The 15,573-nt window shown below is 61.2% G+C and overlaps 3 protein-coding genes across 3 annotated transcripts; 1 reads left to right on the forward strand and 2 right to left on the reverse strand.

Moving 5' to 3' along the window:
• Window positions 1-231: 231 nt before the first annotated feature.
• Window positions 232-10,127, reverse strand: TTLL13 (tubulin tyrosine ligase like 13). Its single transcript, XM_060260269.1, has 13 exons — window positions 10,090-10,127; window positions 9,722-9,840; window positions 8,476-8,606; window positions 8,223-8,379; window positions 7,846-7,989; window positions 7,435-7,520; window positions 6,791-7,016; window positions 4,032-4,216; window positions 3,603-3,791; window positions 3,312-3,495; window positions 2,720-2,920; window positions 747-1,086; window positions 232-476 (listed from the first exon to the last, which is right to left on the reverse strand). The coding sequence occupies exons 2-13, from the start codon at window positions 9,740-9,742 to the stop codon at window positions 232-234; spliced, it is 2,109 nt and encodes a 702-aa protein (XP_060116252.1). The 5' UTR covers window positions 9,743-9,840; window positions 10,090-10,127.
• A 1,707-nt stretch (window positions 10,128-11,834) lies between these two features.
• GDPGP1 (GDP-D-glucose phosphorylase 1) lies at window positions 11,835-12,959 on the reverse strand. Its single transcript, XM_060260352.1, has one exon. It carries the CDS (start codon window positions 12,957-12,959, stop codon window positions 11,835-11,837), a length of 1,125 nt encoding a protein of 374 aa, XP_060116335.1.
• Window positions 12,960-13,086: 127 nt separating this feature from the next.
• Window positions 13,087-15,539, forward strand: CIB1 (calcium and integrin binding 1). Its single transcript, XM_060259955.1, has 7 exons — window positions 13,087-13,265; window positions 13,363-13,397; window positions 13,527-13,629; window positions 14,031-14,184; window positions 14,670-14,788; window positions 14,893-14,981; window positions 15,071-15,539. Exons 1-7 carry the CDS (start codon window positions 13,215-13,217, stop codon window positions 15,090-15,092), a joined length of 573 nt encoding a protein of 190 aa, XP_060115938.1. The 5' UTR covers window positions 13,087-13,214; the 3' UTR covers window positions 15,093-15,539.
• Window positions 15,540-15,573: the final 34 nt, after the last annotated feature.

The raw sequence follows: 15,573 nt of genomic DNA on the forward strand, positions 1-15,573 counted from the left end.
CGCTCCGCTGCCTCCTCTGGCCCCTGGCCCCGCCGCTCTGCCCCCGAGAGGTCGCTCAGGTGCCCTTCCTGCGGGGAGGAGGGGGGAGAGGAGCGACGGCTTCAGCCACCGGAGGGGCCGGAGCTGCTCTCTGCTGCGCCAGAAGGGCTGCGCAGAACCACCCGGCTGACGCTGGGGCAGGATTGGGGAGTGCCCTGCCCTTCCCGCTGTCGCCCCGGGCTGCAGAGGGGGTTACCTGGGCTGGCTGAGGTTCAGCGCGGCCGTGTGGCTGGAGCGGAGCGGGGTGGTGCGCCGGAGGAGTGGGGCTGAGGCAGAGTTGATGGCCAGGCCGAGTGCATCGGTGCGGTTGAAGGGGGCCGAGCCGGACGGGAAGGGGAAGGTGCTGTACAAGTGGCCGGCGGGGGCTCTGCCGGCCTGAGAGAGGCAGCTCAGCGAGCCCGCGCTCAGGTACAGCGGCCTCCTGCTGGCCGGGCTGCCTGCAAGAGAGAAGCGAGACGGCTGAGCGCAGCTATCATCTCCTCCGCCTGGCTCTGAGGACTGGCCGCTGGGCTCTCTCTGGGTGCAGCAGGGGGACGGGCGGGCAGGGAATGCCCTCAGATCCAGGCTGGTGCCCCCCTCCCTCCCTCCCACCTGGCCAGATGCTTGCAGGCAGCCAACCAGCCACCCTCCCCCCACCCCAGCCCTGCAGTTCCTGAGCCGCCTGGCCAGGCTAGCAGCAGGGGGGTGGGGCTGCCCGTGGTACTCACTGCCTTCAGCCTTGTTCTTGGCACTGGTGAACCGCCGGCCCCCCACCTTCAGCATGCGGGCCACAGTGCAGGGCTCACCCCCCATGGCCGTGCCCAGCCAGCTCATGTTCTTGGGGTGCTGGAGGTGGAGCTGCGGCTTGTAGTGGGAGGTGTAGGAGGCCTCCGGGCCAGACAGGGCACTGAGGAGGGTGGGGATGAAGCCTTGGTTGCCCAGCAGCTGGACCCGCTCCAGGGGTGGCGGCTGCATGATCTGCTTCCCCAGCTCTTGGAAGGAGAGGGGGATGAGGGTCATCAGGGGCTGCGGGTCCCGGCTGCTGAAGTGCTCCTGCAGAAAGTGAGGCTGGGGGGAAAGGCCAGAAAGGGGCTAGAGGATCGCTCTCCTCCTGGCTGTATCCCCCTTCCTCGCTTACAACCCCTTTAGCACTGCTGAGGCCCCTGAAAGCTCTCTCACAGCACTGCGTCCCCCGTCCTTCCTGGGAGGTCAGGCTCTGAGGAGACAGGTGTGGAGAGTGCCCCAGCCCAGGGGAGATGTCCCGCTCAGCCCCACATCAGCCAGGATGCTGCTAGAGCAGGCAGATGCCCACCTTGCCTTTCCTAGAGGCCTTGCTGCTGGACAGAAGCCACAGGCTGCTCTGAAAGGGGAGGGGTTCAGCTGGTTCCTGGAGGAGAGTCCAGCCAAGGGGAGTTAGGAGATCCTCCATAGCCAGGGGCAGTCAGCCTCCGAATGCCAGTGCTCGGAAGCCATCTCTGGGAAGGGCGGCAACCTCTGGGCCCTGTTGCTGCCCTCCTGCAAGGCTCTTCTGATCCTGGCCCTGGTGGAGACCGCCTGACATGAGTCAGGGGTTCTCCAAAGGCTGCCGCTTCAGGGTGGTGAGAACCAGAGAGGATTGTGAGGCACTCCAAAGGGATCTGTTGAGGCTGGGTGAGTGGGCGTCAACGTGGCAGATGCGGTTCAATGTGGCCAAGTGCAAAGTAATGCACATTGGGGCCAAGAATCCCAGCTACAAATACAAGTTGATGGGGTGTGAACTGGCAGAGACTGACCAAGAGAGAGATCTTGGGGTCGTGGTAGATAACTCACTGAAAATGTCAAGACAGTGTGCGATTGCAATAAAAAAGGCCAACGCCATGCTGGGAATTATTAGGAAGGGAATTGAAAACCAATCAGCCAGTATCATAATGCCCCTGTATAGATCGATGGTGTGGTCTCATTTGGAGTACTGTGTGCAGTTCTGGTCACCGCACCTCAAAAAGGATATTATAGCATTGGAAAATGTGCAGAAAAGGGCAACTAGAATGATTAAAGGTTTGGAACACTTTCCCTATGAAGAAAGGTTAAAATACTTGGGGCTCTTTAGCTTGGAGAAACATCGACTGCGGGGTGACATGATAGAGATTTACAAGATTATGCATGGGATGGAGAAGGTAGAGAAAGAAGTCCTTTTCTCCCTTTCTCACAATACAAGAACTCGTGCGCATTCGATGAAATTGCTGATCAGTCTGGTTGGAACGGATAAAAGGAAGTACTTCTTCACCCAAAGGGTGATTAATATGTGGAATTCACTGCCACAGGAGGTGGTGGCGGCTACAAGCATAGCCAGCTTCAAGAGGAGGTTAGATAAAAATATGGAGTAGAGGTCCATCAGTGGCTATTAGCCACAGTGTGTGTGTGTGTGTGTATATATATATATATATATATATATATATATATATACACACATACACACACACACATATATATGTGTGATAGTTTGAAATTATCTGGTTTGTGTCAATGGATCAGGGGAGAGATTGTTGTCTTTGGGTGGGGGAAGGAACTAGAAGAGATGCTATCTGAATTTTCCAACTCCAATTTTCCAATTTTGGCCACTGTGTGACACAGAGTGTTGGACTGGATGGAGCATTGGCCTGATCCAACATGGCCAATGGTCCATCCTGATCCAACATGGCTTCTCTCGTTCTTCTGTTCCCACCTGGATTTCAGAGATCTTGATGTGGGGCTTCTGGAGCTCCATGGGCGGGGGTTCTGCGTTCCGGAGCAGGCGGGTCAGCTGTTCGACGATGCCCAGACCCCGGATGAGGTTCTCACGCCGCAAAAGGGCTTTCACCCTCTCCACTTCCTCTTCCTCCACGATCGGTTGGGGAGTCATGATGTCATACGGCAAAGAGGACATCTGGGGGGGGGGGAGGAACACCCCAGGTCAAAGCTGCCTCTCAGTCAGTCCTGCAGAGTAGAACTTCCACCACTTGGCACTGCTCTCCCATCCCTGTACCTGCCAGCCAAGGATTCCCTGCTCTCCCCTCTGGCCTAGAGCAAGGCAGTTGTGGGGAAGCCACACCTGAGCAGGCAAGAGGCCCTGCCCCGGCCTGGTCGTGGGCACAGCTCAGCCCAAGCACTCTACAGGGCCTCCCAGACCAGATCAGCAGGCAGGAGAAAGCGGGAAAACAGCAAGGCAGGGGAAGGATCCAGCCAGTGGAAATGGATGGCAGCAAGGAGTTTGTGTCCTGGGTGAGGCCCGAAACCACATGGGGCCTGGGCCCCCCTCCCTCCCTCTGGCTGTGCACCTTTGGGTTCCAGGTCTTGCTGTGGCTGCCAGCCACCCGCGAGAGAGCAGGCTTTGCCCTGCCCTTCTCGTGGGGCTTCTCCCCAGCAGATTCGCCTTGCAGGGTCTCCTTCGCCTCCCTTTTCTTCTTCCCAGCTGGGCTGTCCTTCTGCTCTTGCTTCTGGCGGATCTCCTCCAGCTGTTGCCTGCCAGGGACACCATCGTGCAGTGTGTGCGTGGGGAGGCAGGAGCAGAGGGAGGGCTTGCTCCCCCTGCCCCCCCCCCCCCACCGCTGCTGCTGCCGCCCAGATACCTGGCGCATTCTTCCCTGGCCTTGGAGGCCACTGTCTCCTGGAAGAGGGATCCGCTGTGCTTGAAGAAAGGTGTGTACTTCTCCGTGCCACGTGCTGGGAAGATGCGTCGGTAGCCCCCCAGGTGGCTGTCCTCATACTTTTCTGCCTGGGCCAGCCAGGCAGCCTGGCTGCTCTCCAGCTGTTCGCGTCTGGGGCAGGGAGGGGCAGAGCAAAGGTTCAGCAAGGGAGATGCCTCCAGAGTCTTGCGAGTGCTGCGGTTGGCTTCCTCCCCATCTCTGGTGGGCTAGCCCAAAAGTGCCCTCTTCCCCCCATTTGCCCTAAGGCCCAGCCTCTCTCTGGGCTAGGGAAGAGCCATAGTCAGCCCCTCTTCGCTGCTGCTGCTTCCCCAGGCCAGCCAGGCAGCTCCTCCTCCTTCCCTGCGGCCTCACCTGGCTTCCCGCGGAGGCTGGTGAGCTTGGAGCAGGCGCTCCTTGACCCGCCTCTTCTCCTCCTCCAGGACCTTCTTCTTGTCACAAGCCCGCAAGTTGACCAGATTGATGGCATCGCAGAGCAGGGCGTCTTTCACTTCTCGGTCCAGCCGGGAGTCGGTGGTGAAGCTGGGAGAGTGGTTGACCTGGAAGGGAAGAGCAGCTCAGCCCCACCCCCCGTCCTTGTCCTGGCATCTGGGACGGCAGGACTGGTGCTTGCACTCCCAGCCACAGAACCTGCTCTGCCTGACCAGATGCTGCACAAGCAGGGGGGTCGCGCAGAAGGGGCTCAGGAGCATCTTCCTTGGGGACTGCAGGGCCTGAAACAGGGTGGGGCAGGGGGAGGGAGGTGCTGCAAAATGTGGAACCCACCAGGTGGCCCCCAATGGGTGTGCTGCGACTGCTTCGCTAACCTGTGGGGGCCTGAGGACATTCTGCAGCTCCAGCTCAGCACTCAAGGAGCAGAGAGGCCCAGATGTTGCATGCAAGGAAGAGCGGGGAGGCACAGATGTGTGCAAGGAAGGAGCAGAGGCCCAGATGTTGCATGCAAGGAAGGAGCAGAGATGCCCAGATGTTGCATGCAAGGAAGAGCAGGGAAGCACAGATGTGTGCAAGGGAGGAGCAGGGAGGTCCAGATGTTGCATGCAAGGAAGACAGGGAGCCCTAGATGTTGCATGCAGGGGAAAAGCAGAGAGGCCCAGATGTGTGCAAGGAAGGAGCAGAGAGGCGCAGATGTTGCATGAAAGGAAGGAGCAGAGAGAGGCCCAGATGTTGCATGCAGGGGAAAGCAGAGGCACAGATGTGTGCAAGGAAGGAGCAGAGAGGCCCAGATGTTGCATGCAAGGGAGAGCGGGGAGGCAGATGTGTGAAAGGAACGAGCAGGGAAACCCAGATGTTGCGCACAAGGAATGAGCAGGGAGGCCCAGAAGTTGTACGCAAGGAAGGAGCAGAGAGAGGCCCAGATGTCACGTGCGCAATGAAGAGGCACAGATGTTGCACGGAGGAAGCCCAGATGTTGCATGTGAGGGAGGGTGGAGAGGCACAGATGTGCGCAAGGGGGCACAGATGTTGCATGCAGGGGAGGCTGAGGCCCAGATGTTGCACACAAGGAAGAAGAGGCGTAGATGTTGCGTGCGGGAGAGGGGCAGAGGCCCAGATGTTGTGTACAGGGAAGAAGAGTGCCCAGCTGCTGTATGCGAGGGAGGAGCAGAGAGGCCCAGATGTTGCGTGCAAGAAAGGAGAAGAGGCCTCGATGCTGAGTGCAAGGAAGGCGCAGAGAGGCCCAGATGTTGCACGCAAGGAAGAAGATATTGGATTTATATCCCACCCTCCACTCCGAAGAGTCTCAGAGCAGCTCACAATCTCCTTTACCTTCCTCCCCCATAACAGACACCCTGTGAGGTGGGTGGGGCTGGAGAGGGCTCTCCCAGCAGCTGCCCTTTCAAGGACAACCTCTGCCAGAGCTCTGGGTGACCCAAGGCCATTCCAGCAACTGCAAGTGGAGGAGTGGGGAATCCAACTCGGTTCTCCCAGACAAGAGAGCTCTGGCTGACCCAAGGCCATGCTAGCAGTTCCAAGTGGAGGAGTGGGGAATCAAACCCAGTTCTCCCAGATAAGAGTCTGCACACTTAACCACTACACCAAACTGGCTCTCCAAGGAGCAGAGAGGCCCAGATGTTGCATGCAAGGAAGGAGCAGAGGCCCAGATGTTGCGTGCAAGGAAGGAGCAGGGGCCCAGATGTTGTGTGCAAGGAAGGAGCAGAGCCCAGATGTTGTGTGCAAGGAAGGAGCAGGGGCCCAGATGTTGCATGCAAGGAAGGAGCAGGGGCCCAGATGTTGTGTGCAAGGAAGGAGCAGAGAGGCCCAGATGTTGCATGCAAGGAAGGAGCAGAGGCCCAGATGTTGCATGCAAGGAAGGAGCAGAGAGGCCCAGATGTTGCACGCAAGGAAGAAGATATTGGATTTATATCCCACCCTCCACTCCGAAGAGTCTCAGAGCAGCTCACAATCTCCTTTACCTTCCTCCCCCACAACAGGCACCCTGTGAGGTGGGTGGGCCTGGAGAGGGCTCTCACAGCAGCTGCCCTTTCAAGGACAACCTCTGCCAGAGCTCTGGGTGACCCAAGGCCATGCCAGCAGGTGCAAGTGAAGGAGTGGGGAATCCAACTCGGTTCTCCCAGACAAGAGAGCTATGGCTAACCCAAGGCCATTCCAGCAGTTCCAAGTGGAGGAGTGGGGAATCAAACCCAGTTCTCCCAGATAAGAGTCTGCACACTTAACCACTACACCAAACTGGCTCTCCAAGGAGCAGAGAGGCCCAGATGTTGCATGCAAGGAAGGAGCAGAGGCCCAGATGTTGCATGCAAGGAAGGAGCAGGAGCCCAAATGTTGCATGCAAGGAAGGAGCAGAGGCCCAGATGTTGCATGCAAGGAAGGAGCAGGGGCCCAAATGTTGCATGCAAGGAAGGAGCAGAGGCCCAGATGTTGCATGCAAGGAAGGAGCAGGGGCCCAGATGTTGCATGCAAGGAAGGAGCAGAGGCCCAGATGTTGCATGCAAGGAAGGAGCAGGGGCCCAGATGTTGCATGCAAGGAAGGAGCAGGGGCCCAGATGTTGCATGCAAGGGAGGAGCAGAGAGAGGCCTGCCAGGGAGGCCTGCCTGGGGGTGGGAGGGCGGGCAGGTGCTTGGCTGGGCGAGAGGACAGAGGGGGCCCCATTCACCTCCAAGAGCCAGGGCTTAAGCTTCCTGTCCAAGAGGATATCGAAGCCGAGGATCTCGAAGCAGGCGCAGCCCGAGATGTGGTTGGGGAAGCAGGTGCGGTAGTTGTGCTTCAGCACCGGGTGGGCAGCAATCAGGGTCTTGATGATGATGTCTTCGATGTCATGCCACAACTCGGCCGTGTCGTAGCCGTGCTCCCGCATCCAGGCCTTCAGCGTGGACAGCTTCCTGTGTGTGTGTGTGGGGGGGAAGCAAATGGGGGTAGGTGTCAAAGCTGCCTGCTAGTGGAGCAGCCCCAGCTCAGACCTACCAAGCCCCATCCCCAATCTGTCTCTGTGGGCCTTGCTAGCATTGCAGCCTTGGGTGCCTTGCGTGATGGCGCCTGCCCCAGAGGGCCCTGAACGGGAGACGGAGGTGGCTACGATGGCTGTGCCCAGCCTCCTCTGGGGGGGGGGGGAGTAAATGCAGAGGCCCATGAGCCAAGCTAGGAGCCAGAACCCACATCTGCTGGAGCCTGGGCTCCATTTCCTTGCCCAGTGATGCCCTCCCACCCCGCTCCCCCAGAAGGAGCGCAGCAGCCAGGCGCTGATCGATCGCTTGCAAATGTCTCCTTTCTTCTCTGCAGTGCCTCGGCCAGTGGCAATACCTCTTACTGCCTGTGTTCTCATCCCGAACAAAGTTCTCATTGTGCTTGTTGATGGCGTAGTTGGTCAGGTGCATGCAGATGTCATCCTGAGGGACAGATGGCAGGAAGGGCTACTCCTCTCCCAGGACAGCAGCCTTTGCCCACCTCCCCATCCACCCCCTCTGGGGGGCCTGTTCTAGCCCTGCCCGGGGCGGCAGCTGCTTGGTGCTGTGGTGGGTGCATGGCCCAGCCAGCTCAGCCTCTTCCCAGGAAGGAGAGGGAGGCCCTGGAAGCCGAGAAGCCTGCGGATCCCGGGTGCTCTGCTCTGAACCACCCGTGGGTGGCACGTGGCACTCCCAGCCAGACAGCACCGCCAGTTAGGTAACTGCCCTCCCAAACCTATGCCGCTCCTGGGGAACGCTCCTTCTTTACCAGGTTGCTGCTGCTGGGCTCGATGTACCTCATGGTGGCAAAGCGGGCCAGCCCCTCCTCATAAATAAAAATTTTCAGCGGGTCACAGGAAGTGACCAGAACGTAGATGCGCATGTCAAACTTGAAGCCGTCAATGAGGAAGGGCTGCAAGGAGACAAGCCGAGGAGGGACTGTGGGCGAGGGTGGGTGGGAGCTGCACCAGCTGAGCTAAGCGAGGAGGCAGGGGTCGCTTTGTAGGAAAAGGTGGTGCTCATCCAGGGATTGTTATGCAGCTGCCCCTACTATTCCATGGGCAAGGTGGGGAGGAGGAGAGGGGGAGCATCAGGAGCTGAATCTGAGGCCTGCTAGGAGGGCAGGGAAGGGGGCCCAGAGCCCACCTTGTTGATGTACTGCTGGCAGATCATGTGCTCGCCGTGCTTGATCTCCTTGGGGTTGCGTGTCATGAAGATGCCCCGCCCTTGGCAGCCGCTGTCTGGCTTGCAGATGTATGTCCTGTTCTTCCGCATTCGCCCATAGGCTTGGAAGTCCCCGTAGCTGCCCAGTGAGAAGCCAACCCAATCACAGGCATGTCTTTGCTGCCCAGGCAATCCCCCTCCCCGTTCCTGCGGGATTCCCTGGGGGGACACTCACTCTGCGGGCAAGCACCAGGTGCGAGGGAAGATACAGTACTCCTTGGGGAAGAGCTTGAGCATGCGGTTGAGGTTGCGGGCCAGGAGGTCTTTGCGGCAGATCTCGGCCATGCCTGGGAAATGGTTGATCTTCTGAAAGAAAGTGAGAGCAGGAGAGCGACCACGTGGAGTGGGACTACCCACGGAGCGAACAAAAGGTTTGTGCCGAAAATACCTGGAGACTTTGGGGGTGGATCTGGGAGAGGGCGGGGTTTGTGGAGGGGAGGGGCTCTTCCAAGCAGCCATTTTTTCCAGGGGAGCTGATCTCTGCCAGCTGGAGATCGGTTGTAAAAGGGGGAGATCTCCAGGCCCCACCTGGAGGTTGGCAACCCTAGATGTCTGTAATGCATAGAGGAATAACTAAAAAAGGAGACTCTGTCAAGAAACTTATCAGCAAACTTAACATTCAATTAGAGTTGAGTTGGCATTTTTACACTGCGTCTTAAATGAACTGGGCAAATATGGCCTACAGCTATAAATAGGTTGTTTGTATGCATTTGCATTTTGCATCCTGGGTCTGTTGAGTCAGTTTCCATTTCCCCCTTGCATCTGCATGGCTCTGATGGACTCTCCTCTCCTCTCCACCCAAGGAGGTCAGGTGGCCTCCCACTTTCCTGGATTTCTGCAAATCAGGAAAAACAATGACCCAAGAGGCCTTTTCTGCAAAGGTAAGAGGGTCACATGGTACTAAATGGTGCTCAGACTTCCTTGGATAAAGGATTAGGAATTGCAGCCTCTAACCTACTCCAAGTGGGATGGCACTGCCTAATTTTTGCACTGCTTTACTGTCATGTCAATATGTTTCAGTGTTTCTTTTAGATTTCTGGGTGGTTCCAGACACCTGAAATCCTAAGGTGCTGTGTATTGAATGTCCCACTGTGTTGACTGTATTGATTCTCTATGCATAATCTGCCTTGAGCCCCTGGGAAGAAGGCAGACAATGCATGTCTTAATGAATTTGTTAATATGTAGGATGCCAGTGTGGTTTCGTTTTGCAGACTCCAAGATGGAGGCCCCTCACTTCTGGCAAGAGCAACAGCGCAGACAGTCCAAGCAGGGGGTGGAGGGGGTGCCTCTAATGAGTGTGCAGATTTGCATCAGGGATTTCTAAGGGCGGGGGGCGGCAGCAAAAGGAACAGAGGTGCCCTGTCCTCTCCAGGCTCGCAGGCTAAGGGAGACGCAGCCGGCCTGCTCCTTCTCTGAAGTACCTGGAACCTCTTCATGTCCATGACACGCTCCAGTGAGACGGAGCAGTCAGTCCAGTACACTGTCCACTCCTCATCTTCGCCTACTTCTTTGAGGCCGCAACGCCGAGCTGCACGCCGCACTGCAGCAAAAGCAGGAGGGGAAGGAGTGCAGAAGGGTTGGGACTCGTGGTCACAGAGAGGGCTACAGAACTGGAGCCAACACAACAGGGCGGCAAGAAACGTTGCTAGCGGGGCCCAAAAAGCCGCTCCTCTAGGGTATGAACCCCAGGCCTCCTAGTCCTGGTTGCCCAGTGGTGGCTCCCCAGTCTGTCCCTGCACAAGGCTGCCTGGCTAGAGGGGAAAGTGCCAAACTGCAGCTCTTAACTTACCACTTTCATACTTGCAGCAAGACAAGTTGATGGACAGGATCCTGGAATCCAGAAAGCAAGGGTTCAGTGCAGCAAAGGAACAGCAGACTTCAAGGCTACCCACCCCCCCTCTCCAAAGGCACAGGAAGGAGGGCTGCATCCCCAGCCCTCCTCCAAACCTGAAGAGAAGGGAGACTGCAGCCTGCATGCTGGGGCGCCTGCGTGAGAATCTGGGGCACAGGGGATGGGGAGACTCGCCTGCACTTTTTCTTTTTCTTCCTTCTTGCGTGTTCCACATCCCACTCCTCGGGCACCTCCTCCTCCAGGTCTATCAGGGACACCCCTGGCTGGTCATTCATGCCGTCTGCCTTGCTTTTGTGCCCTGGAGTGAGGTCTGGTGGCTTGCTGGCGGAAGCTTTCTCCTCCTCCTCCACCTCCTCCTTCAGACATGCCTTGGCAAAGTCATCCGAGAGGCCCCCGGCCGCTGCCTCCTCCTCTTCCTCCTCTTCATCTTCATCCTCGTCTGTTTCGTTCTCAGACTCACTGCTTTCTTCTGCGCTGATCTTCATCCTCTCAGGCGCTCTGGCAGACGGGGGAGCAAAGGGCAGACGGGGGAAGACTCAGAGAGGGGCCCAGCCAGCCTTGCAGAACCCCTCCGTCCTCTTCCTCCCCCTCTCGGCCAAGAAGGTTGGGGGCAATGTGCCCTCTAAGCTGCAGAGTCTTGGGAGCAAAAAGTCTGCTTTGTGAGCTACTGCCATTAAAGTTGTGAGCTGCTGCAGAAATTAGCATGCTCCGGGGTCATCCTTCCTGAGCTAAGGCAAGAATGTGTGAGCTGGAGGCTAAAAGTCTGTGAGGGGGCTCACGCTAACTCAGCTTAGAGCAGGGGTGGCCAAGGTGGCTCTTTCACACATATTGCGTGGCTCTCCCATCAGCCAGCCTGGAGAAGGCATTTCTCTCTTTAAATCACTTTTCCAATCTAAGCCAGCAGCAGCTTGGAGAATGTACTAAATACAAGTTGCTTTCTTCCCACCTCTCCCTCCCTGCCTGCCTGTCTCGTGGCTCTCAAGCATTCCGCGAGGCTCCTCTGTGAAGCACTGGCTCGGCCCAGGGCAGGGCAGCTGGATGCTTGCGGGGGTGCCAACTCCAGGTGGAGATTCGGGGGTGGGGCTCGATTCCGGGAGGTCTCCCGGTCCCGCCGGGAGGGAGGGGCTGTGTGGAGGGGGTCCCCCGGCCTGCCCGGAGCAGCGCCCCGCCCCCTCGGCGCAGAGAGGCCGGCCGCCCCTTGGCCCCACCCGCCGGCCCCGGCTCCGCCCCCTCACCGGCCCCGCGCGGCTTCTCTGAGGGGGCGGCGGCGCCTGGGCCTCGGGCCCGGACGCTGTCGCCATGGTGACGCCCGGCCCCGCCCCTTCGCGAGACAATGCGGCGCCTCCTCTGTGACGAAGGCGCTCTCGCGCTCCTCATTGGCTCGCCCTCCGCGCGCAGGCCCCTCCCCTGCACGGAAGCCGGACGTCCGGCGGGGGGGGCGGGCTTTCCGCCACGTGACGTGGAGGTTCCGCTCTCGGCTGCCCAGAAGGGCCTCGGAGGAGGCGTGGGCGCCCCGCTGCAAAGCCGACCCTTCCTGCGCCCCGCTCGGGGACATGGACGGGTCGAGCTGCTGCGTCCCGTGCGCCTCGACGGCCTGGCGCTTCCCCCTGCAGCCCCCGGGACACGGATGGGCCCATGCACTCGAATGTCCAACACACGCGGGGCGGGCGGGCGGGCTGGGGTCAGTCGTCTTGGGCGCCGTCGCAGGGCGGGGGGAGGAGGTCGGCCAGCTCCTGCTGCAGGCGGGCCCAGCGGGGCGGGGGCAGGAGGCAGCGGCGGATGAGGCGGAGGGCCGCGGCCTCGGAGAGGGCGTGGAAGTCTTGGGCCGTCTTGACGGGCAGGTGGCCGGCCAGTTCGCAGAGGGCCACGTTGAAGGCGGCCTCCTGCTTGGCGCCGAAGGAAGCCTGGCGGGGCCACAGGAGGACGCGGAGGCCCGGCCGAGCGCCCGGCGGCCCCCCCTCGGGCGCGGCGCCCCGCGTGGCGAAGAGGTTGTGGGCCACGTCGCCGCGGGCCAGGTGGTCGGTGAGGCGGCAGACGCGGCGCGCCAGGGGGCCCGGGGGCCGGCCGGCGGGGCTGTAGAAGAGGAGGCCGGGGGCCGGGACGCCGCGCTCCAGCACGTAGAGGCCGGCCTCGGGGCGCAGGGGCCGGGCGGGCGCCTCCTCGACGGGCAGCTGCCAGGGCAGGTAGTAGGCGTGCAGGTGGAGGTGGTTGACGGAGGCAAAGGCGCCCAGGCTGTTGAAGCCCACGCGGAAGCCCGGCTGGCCGCTCAGCAGCAGCGCCTCCAGGCCGGCGCGCAAGGCCTCGGCGCTCAGCACCTGCGGCAGCCCCAGCGACGGCTCCGGCAGCAGCAGCACGTGGCCGAACTCCAGCGGGCTCACGTTGATGGCCACCAGCACCCGCGACGACGAGGCCGCCGCCACCCGCTGCAGGGCGAAGAGCACCTCGCCCGGCCGGATGTGCGTGAAGTTGAACTGCGCCGGGTCGAAGCTCTGCCGGACGCTGCGCACCTCCTGCGGCCGCCGCCGCTCCGAGCCCCGCGGCACGTTCAGCTGCGCCACCAGCCCCAGCGGCCCGGGCAGGCGCCGCGTCTGCAGCTCCCCCAGCCGGTAGCGGAAGAGGCCCCGCGCCAGCCGCTCCTCCCAGCCCCGCTGCAGCGCTCGGTCGAAGGGCGACGCCTGGCCCGCCGCCGCCCACACCAAGTCCTCCGCCGGCCGGTAGGCGAAGACCGCCGCCGCCTCCTGCTCCTCTTGCAGCGGCCGGGGGGCCCCTTCGGCCGGGCCTGCTCCTGCTGCCGCCTCCGCCTCCATCAGGCCGCCCGAGAGCCCCTCGAGGGAAGGAGGAGGCCGCGCTCGCCACCCAAGTCCCGCCCCGAGGGAGGAAGAGGCGGCAACGGGACCTCCGCGGCCTGGCGCCGGCGCTGCCCGGGCTGAAGCCGGAGGGAGGGCGGGCGGGCAAGGCGGTCCCGCCTCCCTGGAGGGCCGGGCACTTGGCGGCGGCGGGGAGGTGGCGCAGGCAGTCGAGGGGGCGGAGGAGGAAGCAGACCCGACGGGGGTTCCGCCGCCATGGGGGGCTCGGGAAGCCGCCTGCCGCGGGATTTGCTCAGCGAGTACCAGGTACGGGGGTGCGGTGGAGTGGAGGGGGCTCCCGGGAGGCGGACTGAAGCCCCCCCCCCATCGCTCCCTCACTCACACTCTCCCCCCCCCCCCCCAGGAGCTGACTTTCCTGAGCAAGCAGGAGATCTTGCTGTGAGTAGCGCCCCGCGGGGAGCGGGAGGCGGGGGGGGGGGCTGGAGCTCTGCTCTGCTCGGGCCGGGCGTGGAGGGCCTCTCTGCGCCCCCCCGCCCAGGCAAGCAGGCGTCTCTGGTTCTTTTGCAGGGCTCACCGGCGCTTCTGCGAGCTGCTGCCCAAGGAGGGGCGGGACCGCGCCTTCCTCACCCGGCTCCCCCCCAGCAAGATGCTGACGCTGCCCGAGTTGCGGGTAGGGCGGGGTCCGGGCGGGTGGGGAGGCCCCTCTCGGAGGGGGGGATGCCCTCCAGGTTGCTTTGGGCCTTGGGGGAGGGGGGTGCAGAACCCCAGGGGCAGAAGGGCCACTTGCGCCCATGGAGCTGCCAGGACTGGGGCTCTCCCCCGTCACCACCACCACCACCGCGGGGGCTCAGGGGAAGGAGGGGCGCACCCCTAGCAGAGAACAAACACCTTTCCCTTCATTTCTGGGGGGACAGAAACACCTCCATTGTCATCGGTATTACCTCTAGGAGGAAAAACAGTCCACTCCCCACCCCCTCCGCAGCTTTAGTGAGGCTGCCCCCTTGGGCTGGGGGGGGGAGGGTGGCAGCCTTGAGCCCAAGGGCCGCTCACTGGCTCCTCTTGTGTTGGCAGGCAAACCCCTTCTGCCACCGGATCTGCCAGGTCTTCTCCACGGCCGCTGATGGGGAAGGCGGCCTGTCCTTTGAGGACTTCCTGGACATGCTGAGTGTCTTCAGTGATGCCGCCACCCCAGAGATCAAGTCCCACTACGCCTTCCGCATCTTTGGTGAGGAGGCCCCCAGGTGCCAGGGCGGACAGACAAGCACACATCCAGGGGCTCCGTCTCTCTCCAAAGGACCAGAAAGCCACCTCACCCCCGGCCAGAGGGCAGACTGCCTCCCAGGGCTGTTGTGAGGCTGAAGTAGCTTAAGCTTCTTTCAGGAAAAGCCAAAGCAAAGTGGCGTCACTTTGGTGGGGCGGGGCCTTTCCAGCATAGCAGAAACCCCCCCATCATCTGTAGATGCCACTGAAGGAGCTGCCGCGTGGATCTAGCCCCGCTTGCATCGGCAGCTCGGTTGCTACTCCGTCCCTCGCCTGTTGCCTGCTGCGGTGTGTCCCAGGAAGGGGACAGGCCTCTGGACTCTGCCCCTTCCCACCTGAGCAGGCGGGTTGCCTAGGCCCTGAGCAGAGTCCGGCCTCCAGCTGGGAGTCCTTCAGGTGCAGCAGCCTTTCCCACACAAGCAAACTCTCTCCTCCTTTTCCTTCCTTGAGATTTCGATGATGATGGAACTCTGGACAAGAGAGACCTGGAGAATCTGGTGAAATGCCTGACTGGAGAAGGAGAGGAGAGCCGGCTGAGCCCCACGGAGATGGGCCAGCTCCTCCAGAACGTAAGGGCTCGGGTGGGGGGGGGTGTTGGTTCTGGCCTGGCGGGGGTGGGGGCTCCCACTGCTCTGACCCGTGGCTCTCTCCGTGGCTGCCTCATTTCCTGCAGATCCTAGAAGAATCTGATATCGACAAGGATGGGACCATCAACCTCTCTGAGTTCCAGCACATCATCTCGCGCTCGCCCGACTTCCCAAGGTAGCTCCTGCTGTTCTGCTCCTGGGGCTGGGGCTGAGGGCCCCCAGCCCGCCCGAGCCTGAGCAGCTCTCGCCTCCCTTCTCTTTCAGCTCCTTCAGAATTGTGCTGTGAGCTCCTCCTGTGGCTCTGGATGGCCCCTCCTCCTCTGAGCCAAGTGGCCCTTGAAAACTGCTCTGTCTGGGTGGCAGGCCGGCAGGACACATCTTTCCCCCTCCCCCGGGGCCTGTGAGCCAGTGTCCCTCCCCCAGGAGAGTCGCTGTTGGAGGATCCCGCTCCTCTCAGGGCTTTGGCCACGCTGTGCCTTGGCCTCCCCTGTCCTCTCTGGTCCTGCCTGCTCTTCCTTCCACAGGGGGAGGATCCCGCACAAGCAGAGTCCGCCCTGCCCCTTCCCATAGCTGGAGTGGGAGGGGGGGAATTCTGGCCACCCTTTGTTGGATGGGGGAGGGGGGCGCTTTTTGTAGAAGGAGAAACACTGGTGCCTCTGAAACTTGTCTTACAACCTCAGTCATGGCCCTGGCTGGTCTCTGCCTGGAGTACTAATAAAGCTCAGGAGCGAAACCTGTTGAGTCAAAAGCCATTTAATTGTGTCTCC

Source organism: Heteronotia binoei, chromosome 19 (assembly GCF_032191835.1).
Source record: "Heteronotia binoei isolate CCM8104 ecotype False Entrance Well chromosome 19, APGP_CSIRO_Hbin_v1, whole genome shotgun sequence".
Lineage (NCBI taxonomy): Eukaryota > Metazoa > Chordata > Lepidosauria > Squamata > Gekkonidae > Heteronotia > Heteronotia binoei.